General features: G+C 46.9%; 1 protein-coding gene across 5 annotated transcripts in view; it reads left to right on the forward strand.

Moving 5' to 3' along the window:
* LOC147027840 (uncharacterized) overlaps positions 1-1032 on the forward strand; it is a 54333-nt gene extending 53301 nt beyond the window's left edge. For all 5 annotated transcript variants that reach the window (XM_085877502.1, XM_085877504.1, XM_085877501.1 and 2 more), the window contains one exon: positions 266-1032. In XM_085877502.1, the coding sequence (XP_085733628.1) occupies positions 266-450 (185 nt within the window). In that variant the 3' untranslated portion in view covers positions 451-1032. The remainder of the gene's footprint in view (positions 1-265) is intronic.
* The last annotated feature ends 11683 nt before the right edge of the window (positions 1033-12715 follow it).

Genomic DNA, 12715 nt, shown 5'->3' on the forward strand with positions numbered 1-12715 from the left:
ATATTGCTTTAAAATTATTTGGATCAGACTTGACTGCAATGCTTAATAAAAAAATATTAATTATTAGACTCGTCTTTTAAAAACGATAAATGTATAAACAGGCCATTGGGTTGGTTTGACACCAACTATCTGGTTGTCTTAAACAAGTAGCACAACTGAGAATGGTCTCCTGACTTAAATCTGCACCACATCTGTACAACTTGCCACAAGTGTTTAAATGATGCATATCCAAATGCGAGCTAACTCGCTGCCCTTTCCTTTGCAGGCCGAGGGAGGGGCCGTGGCCAAGATCGGGGTCGCCGAAGCTCAAGGAAGTACACTTCCTCACATCTGGTGCCAACAAAAGAGGAGCTGGACAACCAGTTAGATGCATACATGGCCAAGACGAATAGCTTGTTGGAACCAAAGCTCGACGCCTTCATGGCTGATGTGGATATGAGTTCGGTATAACTCTTTTCATCTCGTTTGCATTCGCCCTGTGTATGCTGCCCAAGATGCACAAATTCTTGGTGATGAGGGTGATCTGAGAATTACCCATCAGGGTTTGCTTTGTAACATTTGAGATTGTTTTGACGGTTTTTCAACATTATAGTTTCTCCTATTTGAAGGATTTTTGCCTTAACCGATTAAACATCCTGTATTTGAGTCTCAGATGGGGAGGGGGGGCAGGGGGGGGGGAGAACTGTCTTTTGGATCCAATGATGAAGAAAGGATCATTTAAATAGTTTCCCCTAAATTTAGGAAGCTATTTTATGGTTCATTGTCAGAGGGTTTTAATGTCTATTTCCTGGCATTTATTTAAAATTTTAATCTTTCATTGAACTTGCTTGAGACTGGAAAATAGCACATATGGTAGGTCAACAGTGCAGGCATGTTTATGTGGTTGGCAAACACGAAAGTTTGAAATCATTTATTTTTCTCCAAGTTTACAATATTTTTGGTGTTTCCAATGTTCTCCAGGATGACCATTTTTCAGGATTTTCTCTTGTAATACTTTCATTACAATACCTCAAATAAAATGCCTTTAAACGACATGGTAGCTTTATTAATTAATTTATTAATTTAACGAGCATTTATTTCATTCATACCAACAAAAACAACCTCTCACTTCGCTGACAGGGGTGTGAAGGGGGAGGTGGGTGGAGAAAGAGAAAGGGAGAGAGGGGGTGGGAGGCAAAAAGGACAGAGGAAAGGGAAGGACGGGGAGAGGAGTGAGGGCAAGCGAGGAGTGCGTGAGGAAGCGGAGAAGAGCGAGGAGGGGGATGGAGGTGGGGAGAGCAACGCCTCACGAAATGTTGCTATACACTGTGGGAGAGAGGGGTGAGGGAGAGAGGGAGAGAGAGACAGGTTTGGGAGGAGAGTGCTGCATTTTATTTGGATGTGGGAGTGAGGAGGGGACAGACGGAGAGTGTGGGGGGGGGGGGGAGGATAGGTGAGGGGTGGAGATGGCGTTAGCAAAGAGTGATATGTTATGCTTAATGTCCGAACACATATACAGAAAAAAAAATCTCATGTCAGAATAGCTGTACACACAACGACACAACAGAGTTTGTAATGTTAACCATAAGTACATCTGGAAAAACGACATCCCAGTTCGAGAAAATTTGTGGGAACATTAACCAAAAGCACGGACTGAAAACATGGAAGTACTGCTCACGTTCGACCTAATGATCCCATCAAGCGTGAACATCGAAAACAAAGCATTGCAACCAGATATCATACTTCGGTATTTCTTCTTGTTGTTGTGTATGGCAGCTTAGCTGCCGGAGTAGCTATCATTTCTTGGAAGCGTGACTGTGTCACTGATGCAGTGCCCCTCTACCAGTACACACTGGTGCTCATTTCACCAACCTCAGAAGGAGGACAAGCTGAGTCAATCCACTGGTGTATTAATTCAGCAGCCTCAGGCTTGAACTCAGGACCGTAGGATCCCAAGCCGCCACCCTAACCACTAAGCCAACACCAGACTATACTTCGGAACAAAAAAAAGAGAAGAAGGCATTGCTGAATGATGTGTTGATATCAGTGATTTTGGACTAAACAATGCAGAAATTAAGAAAATGACCAAATACCAAGAACTCAAGAATAAAGTGAAAAGATCCAGGAAGCTGAAGAATGTAAAAGTTGTACCAGTGACAGCTGGAGCTACATAAATGATGACAAAGAACCTCACAGAGATATTAAAAAACCATCCCTGAGAATATTACTGCAAGTGAACTACAGTTGGAAGCTGTCTGGCGCTCAGCGACGATCCTGAAGAGAACCCTCGGCACAAAACTTTGAGAACAGAAAACTTCACAGCTTGGTTGAATTAATTTCAAGGACCTCATCACTTTTGTGGTGACAGCCCACTGGTTATTTTTTGTGTACAATGTCGAGGCTCGTATAAGAGCTAAAACACAGAATGTATAACAAAGGGAGTAGGACACGAGGGGTGGGACAGGGAAGCACAAAACAGTGGGGAACAGAGACATTAGGAGATTTGTAGAAGGGAGAGGAATGGGGTGGGGTACACGGGGTAAACAAGATGGACACAACAGGGACTTTCAAGAAGGAAAGCAGGGAATTTGAAGGAGGTCAGTTTGGGGTGGATTAACGGGGGTAGAAAATATCATGGTTTTTGATGGGGGAAGATAAGAGATGGTGGTGAACAGCTGTTTTGAAAACCTGGAGGGAGGAGTAGAATTGAAGAAAGCATGGGAGTTTGTTCCAGAGGTGGGGAAAAAAAAGAGGAATGAAAGAGAGAAGTTGAGCAGAGGTTCTTGATTTTGGTAGTTTCACCAGAAAGGGGTTGCTGGTGGACCTTGAGCACTCTGCGAAGGTATGAGTGGAACAGAACACAGACAGCAAGGGGGTGTGGGGGGGGGGTGGGGACCGCAGAGGACATGGTAGAAAACTGAAAGACACCAACCTGCCTGCAGTGAGAGAGTGAGAGATCCAAAGATTCAGCTTCATCGTGGGAGATACAAATGATCCTAAATGCCTTGGTTTGTACAGTGTGAAGCTGAGAAAGGTGTGAGGCAAGAGCAGCAGCCCAGAGGGGAGGGCAGTACTCCATTAGGCTGTGGATGAAAGCTTTGTACGTGATCAGCTCAGGTGTGCCAAGGAAGGACTTTGCACGACAGAGGATGTCCAGACAGCAACTGGCTTTGGAGGCCAGCTTGGAGATGTGGCTTTCTCAGGAAAGATCAACGCAGATAGTGAGACCCAAAAGCTTGAATGAAAGGGCTTCAAGAGGATTGTTGAGAAAGAAAATGGTAGTGGAGGGGGGGGGGGGTTTCAGGCGGTCCTTTCGGAGAGACATAGTGAGAGTGTGGGATTTGTCAGGATTGAAAGACATATTACAAGTTTGGACCAGCATGTTATTTTATCCAGATCTGCCAATAATTAAGAGGCTGCTGCTTGCCGATCTGAGGGATGAGAGATGGTACGGCAGAGGGTGGAGTCATCAGCAAAGAGATGGAGGATTTTCCAGAGTCGGAGAGAACAATGATGAAAACGAGACAAAGCACAGGGCCCAGAATACTGCCTTGAGGAACTCCAGTCTGGACAAGAAGAGGGGATGAGAAAATTCCATTTTGACTGCGACAGAAGAGAAAGTCTGTGAGCCATGAGTGGAGATTGCCTTGGATACCATAGGAAGAGAGTTTGGTGAGCAGGGAGGGGTGCCAGATCGTATCAAAATCACACGATACGTCTAGGGAGATGGCTCTGATCTCAAGGCTGGCATTGAGGATCTCCATCCATTGTTGGAAGAGCCGAAGCAGCGTGTCCAGGGTAGAGTCACCTCGTCTGAATTCAAAGTGATGATCGCAAATCAAGCCATTGAAGAAGAGGAAGGATTTAATGTTTGGAAGTGATGATGGATTCCTCAACCTTGCTGATGTTTGGTAAGAAGGCGGATTCGTCTACAATTCTGGGATCTGTTTTTGCCCCTTTTTATGCAGAGTGGTAATGTTTGCTGATTGTCAAGCAGATGACAGAAGACCTTGAATTAATGAGAGGGTGAATGGAACAGAGAGGGTGTGCAAGAGCAGCAGAGCAGATTTTTAGGACACGTGGGCTGATGCCACCTCGACTGGTTGCAGAATCAGAGTCAAGGTATGACAGCAAACTCTCCACCTTGTCGGGAGAAAAGGACACAGAGTTTAGGAACAACTGGGTGTAACTGGGTAAGATGGGGGGACAGAAAGCAATGGGTTTGGGACACAAGATTTAGAAGAAAACAGTTAGGCATTTAGTCTTTATGTGTGCATTGTCAGCTGTGCAGCCATTTGAAGTAAGGAAGGGGATGAAGGGAGAACTTACACCAGAAAAGGACTTGAGGAGACACCACCAGGATTTGGAGGAGGGAGAGAGGTTTGAGAATTCAGACTTGAGATTAGAAAGTTGTTTGTTTCTGGCTCTCCTGAGGGTAAACACTTGTTATGAGCTTTGTGGAAGGAATTGAGATTGCCTTCAGTTGGATTAGCCTTCCATGAGGCAAAGTCAAGTTGTTTCAGGACAACTGCCTCGCCACAAGCTTCAGTGTTCCAACGGTGGGAGGAGGGGTAGGACAACTGAAGATGAGATGGGATAAATCTGTGCATGAAAGAGCATGTTTCTTTGAAAGAATTCCCAGGACGAGTTGATGTCTGAAGAAGTAAAGATGGGAGACCAGTCCAGACGTTTGATGGCTGCTTTAAGTCCCTGCCAGTCGGCCTGAGTGAAATGCTAGACTCGACTGTGACGAGGTGGTTCTCTAATAACTGCCAGAGAGATTTCTACTTTGACAAGCATGTGGTCAGATGGACCGATTGGAGCAGAGGAAAAACAGTAGATATTTTCAGGGAAATTGGTCAAAATCAGATCTAGAAGAGATGGAGTACCATTGGTTGAGATCTGGGTTGGGAAGTTGACAGATTGAGTCAGTCCTAATGAGTCAGTCCTAAAAGTCTTTTGCTGAAGTGCCATGGCAGGTGAGAGAGGTACCCACACCCAGGCAACTGGTATGATGACTGCTGAAGTCATCACATATGAAGAAGAGACAGTTGGGATGAGAGGACAGAAGTTGGTCCATGTTTTTGGAGAGCGAGATGTAAATGGAGTCATCACTGTTTGGTGGATGATACAGCATACATACAAATTTGAGGCGGGAGTGGAAGGGAAGCCATAGCCAGAGGTATTCCTGTGGATGTGGGGGAGTGAGGGCAGTGCACGGGGTGTAAGGAATAGAGTTTTTGAGAAAGAGAGCAAATCTGCCACAAGGACGAGGTTCAGGTCTGTCATACTGGAGGAGGCAGTAACTGGGGAGGGATACTAAGGGGAGAGTCAGAGATGTCTTGAAGGAGAGTCAGAGATGTCTTGAAGGAGGAATGTTTCTGTTCAGTAGATTATGTCTGGTTTGTCAGTGGCAACCTGAATGGAAAGATCTGTCAGGGTAGAGCAAAGGCCCTGGATGTTTGAGGTCCACTCTGTTAAGGAAGATGGAGAGGAGGAGGCTTTGGGTGTGGGGGAGGGTAGGATGAGGGAAGAGAGGGGGGATAGGGAGAGTTGGTGACGGTGTGTGTGGGAATACATAAGAGCGAGGGAAGCTGGGTGGTTGATGAGGAGAAAAGACTATGTAGTGATTAGATGTGGCACAGCATTGAGTAATAAGAGAGGGGGCAGAGAGAAGTTGAGATTGGAGGAGGCAGAGGAATGAGTTGGAAGAGGTAGAGGGCCGGGGAAGGAGACAGCTTCATGGATGTGAGGGGGGAACTTTGAGAAGGTGGAGCAAGGGGGGAGATTTGAGGAAGAAGATTGAGAGGGGAGTTTTTGAGAAAGGTCCTTCCTTGGCACACCTGAGCTCCTCACCACGTACAAAGCTTTCATCTGCAGTGTGATGGAGTCCTGCAACCCCCTCTCGGGTGGTGCTCCCTCCTCACACCGAGGTCGACTCCACGCTGTTGAAATCAAGGCTTTTATGATCATTGGCATCTTCCGTGATGGAGCTGAGTCTTTGGGTCTCTCACTCTCTCTCGCAGGAGGCAGATAGGTGGTCTTTCTGTCTTCCACCTTTCCTCTCCGCTCCCCCCACCCCCCCTCTCGCGCTCTGTCTGTGATCTGTCCCCCTATATTTATTCAGGCCCTCAAGGTCTACCAAAGCCAACCTTTTGGTGAAACTGCCAAAATCAAGAATCATTGCTCACCTTCACTCTGTAATTCCTCTTTCTTCCATCCTCTGGAACAAACTCCCACACTCTCTTGATCCCACTCCTCCCTCCAGGTCTTCAAAACAGCTGTTCACCACCATCTGTTATCTTCCCTTATCCAAAATTTTGATCATTACGACACCTGTTAATCCACCCCAAACCCACCTCCTTCAAATTCCCTGTTTTCCTTCCTGAAAGTCCCTGTAGTGTCCATCTTGTTCACCCCGTGTACCCTGCCCCATCCCTCTCAGGTCAGGTCAGTTATGGGAGCATGCGCCAGAACAGTGCGTCGCTGCATCCACTTTCTGCCGGTACTCGAGGGGCCTCCGTCTGGCTATCCCTCAGGCAGATGCCAGGCCCATCCCAATCTCATTGAGATGCCGATCAACCTGCTGCAACCACGAGGCACGTGGTCAGCCCATTTGCCTCCTCCACTCACAAGACTCCCTCGCTGAGAGAATCAGGTGAGCAGTATCAGCGTCAGGAAAACGAGCCACATGTCCGTACAGCCGCAGCTGATGCTCATGGACTATGCAGGTAATAAATCTCATTTGAGTCTCTCTCAGCAACCGCTCGTTGGACACAAAGTCTGACCAGCGATAGCCAAGGATTCTCTGAACAGACCTGGATACAAAGGAATTAAGTCTCCATCTCAGATCCTTGGTCAAAGTCCAACATCTCACATCCATAGAGCAAGAGTGGAAGCACCAAGGACCTGAAGACTCGGACTGTCGTCCTCCCGCACAGGTACCCGCAGCGCCACACCCCATTATCCAGTGAATCCTTGAATCCCCAGGCTCGACCCAGACGTCTGTTGACCTCTGACTCACAGCCAGCAGAGACATGAATATCACTGCCGGGGTAAGTGAATCTCTCAACATCCTCACCACAAACAGACACAGACAGGACAGCAGCATCCAAGACGTCATTGAAAGCCTGGATCTTAGTTTTGACCCAGGAAACCCGTAATCCCCGTGGCTCTGACTCCTCATTCAGCACCTCGAGGGCCCCCAAAAGGACATCTAAAGTCTCTGCAAAGATGCCTGCATCATCTGCGAAATCAAGGTCAGAGATCGACATTCCCAAACGATGCACCGCAGCTTGATCTCTCCGACATCCTCCCTCAAATCCAGTCCATACAAGTGCTGAAAAGTGTGAGGGCCAGTACACACCTCTGGCGTACTCCAGTAACAACGAGAAATAAGTCAGAGATGGTACCACCACATCTCACACCACTCTCAGTACCAGAGTAGAGTTCAGACATCAGATCGATCAGTTTTGGTGGCACCCCACGAAGGCCAAGAATCCTCCAGAGGGCATCCCTATTCACTGAATCGAACACTTTACAGAGATCAACATAGGCTGCAAGCAGCCCCTGCCGAAACTCTCGTCTGCGTTCGGTGAGGACCCGAAGACCAAGGATACGGTCAATCGTTGACCTCTTTGGTGTAAAGCCTGACTGCTCTGGACACTGGTGCTCAAGCAGATGGTGGCAAACCCTATCAAGAATTATCTGAGCAAAGACCTTGCCCAGCACTGAGAGCAGCGTCACCCCTCGGTAGTTGTTGCAGTCTTGGCGATCACCCTTCCCTTTCCAGAGAGGGACAACAAGGCCCCTCTTCCAGTCAGTTGGGATGATGCGTGTTCCAGGCAGAGCACAGAACTGCATGCAACAACACGAGTGCAGCATTTCCACCAGCCTTGAGAAGTTCAGCATGGATGCCACAGATCCCTGGAGCTTGACCCCATTTCAACCGGTTCACCACAGCCTGTGTTTCCACAAGCGATGGTGGACCACAGTTGATTGGAGGGTCAGCAACAGGGATTGTAACACTCCTGACGTCCAACTCGACAGCTGGTGGATCAGCCTGGTACAACCGCTCAAAGTAACCGGCCCACCGGGCCTTCACTTCGGACTCCTCTGTCAAGAGCCTACCACCCTCTGCTCTTCCTGCAGTACACCGAGGGATGGGCTTGGATGAACGCAATGCACGAATTCCCCTGTAAGCAGGACGAGAATCCCTTGGCCATAGGTGATGCTCTACCCCTCACAGATTCCTTGCACATAGGCCTCCTTATCCACCCTTAGTGCACGTACAGTTTTACGCCTCAGCTCCTTCAACAGCTCAGCTCTGCCATTCTGCCTGGCCCTGTGACTCTGGACAATGGTATCCAGTGTCTCTTGAGAGACAAAATTCTTCTTCGCCCAACGGTGAGTTCCAAGCCATCCACCGGCAACATCAAGAGTGGTGGTCTTGAAGGCAATCCACAACTCTTCATGATCAACAAAGCACCCAGACCCCCCCCCCAAATCTCCTCTCAGCCTGTTCGCAAACTTCTCAGCTACCCTCTCATCCTTGAGCTTGCCAACATCCAGCCAAGGCTGGAATGGTACCATTCTCCTGGATTTAAGGTGAAACTTCAGAGTTGTTACAACAAGCCGGTGGTCAGTATTGAGGAACTGAGCACTCCGGTAGACCCTGCAGTTCTGGATCATCCTCGAGCGACCATCAACGAGGACATGGTCAATCTCCTTTGCCACACCGCCAACGTTGGAATACCATGTCCAGCGATGAGCTTGTGGGCGCTGAAACCAGGAAACCAGCCACCCGAAGTCCATGACTTCTTCCAAAGTCAAGGAACTTGGTACTATTCATGTTCACAGTTCCAGACTCATGGGGACCAACACATGTCTCATAACCATCCCGATCAGTTCCAGTCGATGCATTGAAATCCCCCAAGACTAGAAGTGTATCTCGTCTGGGGCACTGATCAACCACAGACTGGAGTGTGGCGTAGAATGCATCCTTCACGGTGAGATCACTCGCCTCAGTCGGAACATAAACAGAGACCAGAGAAATGACACCTAAGGAGTGACGAATCCTTCATCTCATGATATGCACGTTGACCGGTGTTACCTCAATTATCATTGGAGTCAGTTTATTGGACATGCAACTCCTTGGGCATGGTGACCATCAGAGCGACCAGACCAATAGTAGGTGTAACTACCCACCATGATCTCGCCGCAATCCGGTCTCCAAACCTCAGAGAGTGCTGCATTACCGATGTCCAAACGCTTGAGCTCAGATGATAACAGAGACAGGTGATCATCTATCTTATGGATAGGACATTCCAGGCACCCACCTGAAGGGACCGCCTCAGGTTAATCCAAGGAGACCACTGTCTGGTGGACGACACCTCAGAACCACTCCGACACACTCGCGCAATCGGACCCGGGAATGTTACCCCGTGGTTTCCCTCCTATCATCAAAGATTGGGCTCCCAAAGGTTTTGCCCGGATCCCTTCATCCGGTGAGCTGACCTGAGAAGGGAAGCTGCACAGGAGGTACTCCCACGGAGTGGGTTTTCAGATTTCTTTGCGTTTTTGTGTTTTACGGAATGAGGGCTTTTTCCGTGGCTGGAGTGCAAATCCTGCCACCAACCTCCTAATAAGAGGTAACCCAACTGCAGGAGAACGTCCGCAGACACAGTTGGGCACTAGATATGGATGGCCGTTGGCTCACAAGGAGCTCCTCTGCCCTTTTGTGATTCAACTACAGATATCCTATTGTCTTTGTTCCCCACTATTTTGTGCTTCCCTCTCCTGCCCCTCTTGTCTCCTGCCTTGTTATGCAGTATGTTTCTGTGTATTAGCTCTTCGACGAGCCTCGACTTGGTATATAATAAAAATAACCAAATAAATAAATAAGGGAATTGCATTTCTGTCTGCGCTGCCACTGATGATTCACCAACAAGTGATGAAACTCGTCTGGCAACTTAGAGCGTGTAATATTGGTATTCTCTTTTGTGTACTATTTGTGAATGTCTTTATTGCTGTGGATGAACTCTGGGAAGTGCTTCAAACAGCAAAGGGCTTTCCTTGCGTTGTCTTTCATGGTTGCTTTATGCAGCTTCTTTGGCTGGAAGAGCATGGGAGGAGTCGATTTATTTATATAATCCTATCCACCTGGTTTTATTTGATTAGGTGAGAGCTAATTGGTTATTCCCTCCATTCACAGGTCAGAGGTGTGTGTGTGTGTGTGTGTGTGTGTGTGTGTGTGTGTGTGTGTGTGTGTGTGTGTGTGTGTGTGTGTGTGTGTGTGTGTGTGCTTGCACGTGCTTCTCATTCAAGAAACTCAAACACAGCAGAGGCCATTGGTCATTTGGCCCTTTTAAAGACTGACCACCAATCAAGGAAGCACACATACCATTTTTTTTTATGTCTTTGCTATGACTCAGCCAGGGTTCAAACCACTGACCTCCCAGACTCAGATCTGATGCTCTAATGCACCACCAAGTCTGGTTAATGTGTTTATTTTTATTTTTATGACAGTCATCGTGAGATTATGTTGCTATGACTTGCACTGTATACAAGGCATGTTAATCCTGGAGCTGAGGGTGTAGAATCACTTGCTGTCCTTTGAAGGAGCCGAGCGTAAAGTTATCTGCCTTGGAGATGTGTTTGTTGTGATTTATGGTGACTTCTTTGAAATACCGCCCAGTCATGATCATTCATTTTTTCACTGTATCACAATTAACCCTCGGTTATTTGGTAATGTGTGTAAGGTTGAATATAGTATTCATTGCCGTGCACTCAAAACACCAGGGTGACAGCTTATAGGCGGGTCGAGATTTGAATTAATGCTGGACTGAGAACATGACATATGAACCTTGGTTCAGAGGTGATGACTCAATGTTTGCACTGTCCATCGGAAAGACATTAAATTAAGCCAGAGGACATATCTGACAGCATTGGGCATTGGTGGATGTTAAACGTCCCACACTGTCTTTCACTAAGAGTCGGGAAGTTATTGCTGGCACTGAACAAATATGTAATGACTTCCACCTTCATTGAATGTCAAGCCTGCCGAGCTGGTTCTTGAAAATTTTTGATTGAAAACATTCCCCAGCGGACACCAAGGGAATAATTGCTGCCATTCGACATTTGAAGTAGTGTGTGTGTGTGTGTGTGTGTGTGTGTGTGTGTGTGTGTGTGTGTGTGTGTGTGTGTGTGTGTGTGTACTTGCATATACATATATATGTATATATACATATATATATATATATATATATATATATATATATATATATATATATATATATATATATATATATATATATATATATATATATATATATATATATATATATACAGTGGGGAGAACAAGTATTTGATACACTGCCGATTTTGCAGGTTTTTCCACTTACAAAGCACGTAGAGGTCTGTAATTTTTATCATAGGTACACTTCAACTGTGAAAGACGGAATCTAAAACAAAAATCCTGAAAATGACATTGTATGATTTTTAAATAATTAATTTGCATTTTATTGCATGAAATAAGTATTTGATCACCTACCAACCAGGAAGAATTCCAGCTCTCACAGACCTGTTAGTTTTGCTGTTAAGAAGCCCTCCCATTCTCCACTCATTACCTGTATTAACTGCACCTGTTTGAACTCGTTATCTGCATAAAAGACAGCTGTCCACACTCAATCAATCAGACTCCAACCTCTACACAATGGGCAAGACCAGAGAGCTGTCTAAGGACATCAGGGACAAAATTGTGGACTTGCACAAGGCTGGGATGGGCTACAGGACAATAGGCAAGCAGCTTGGTTAGAAGGCAACAACTGTTGGCGCAATTATTATAAAATGGAAGAAGTTCAAGATAACAGTCAATCTCCCTCGGTCTGGGGCGACATGCAAGATCTCACCTCGTGGAGCCTTAATGATCATGAGAAAGGTGAGGGATCAGCCCAGAACTACACGGCAGGACGTGGTCAATGACCTGAAGAGAGCTGGGACCACAGTATCAAAGAAAACCATAAGTAACACACAACGCCGTCATGGATTAAAATCCTGCAGCACACGCAAGGTCCCTCTGCTCAAGCCAGCGCATGTCCAGGCCCGTCTGAAGTTTGCCAATGACCATTTGGATGATCCAGAGGAGGAATGGGAGAAGGTCATGTGGTCTGATGAGACCAAAATAGAGCTTTTTGGTTTAAACTCCACTCGCCATGTTTGGAGGAAGAAGAAGGATGAGTACAACCCCAAGAGCACCATCCCAACCGTGAAGCATGGAGGTGGAAACATCATTCTTTGGGGATGCTTTTCTGCAAAGGGGACAGGACGACTGCACCGTATTGAGGGGAGGATGTTTGGGGCCATGTATTGCGAGATCTTGGCCAACAACCTCCTTCGCTCAACAAGAGCATTGAAGATGGGGCGTGGCTGGGTCTTCCAGCATGACAACGACTCGAAATACACAGCCAGGGCAACTCAGGAGTGGCTCCGTAAGAAGCATCTCAAGGTCCTGGAGTGGCCCAGCCAGTCTCCAGACCTGAACCCAATAGAAAATCTTTGGAGGGAGCTGAAAGTCTGTGTTGCCCAGCGACAGCACCGAAACCTGAAGGATCTGGAGAAGATCTGTATGGAGGATTGGGCCAAAATCCCTGCTGCAGTCTGTGCAAACCTGGTTGAGAACTATAGGAAACGTCTGATCTCTGTAATTGCAAACAAAGGTTTCTGTACCAAATGTTAA

Source organism: Eptatretus burgeri, chromosome 4 (genome assembly GCF_056783735.1).
Source record: "Eptatretus burgeri isolate ZD-2024b chromosome 4, Ebu_testis_v1, whole genome shotgun sequence".
Taxonomy (NCBI): Eukaryota; Metazoa; Chordata; class Myxini; order Myxiniformes; family Myxinidae; genus Eptatretus; species Eptatretus burgeri.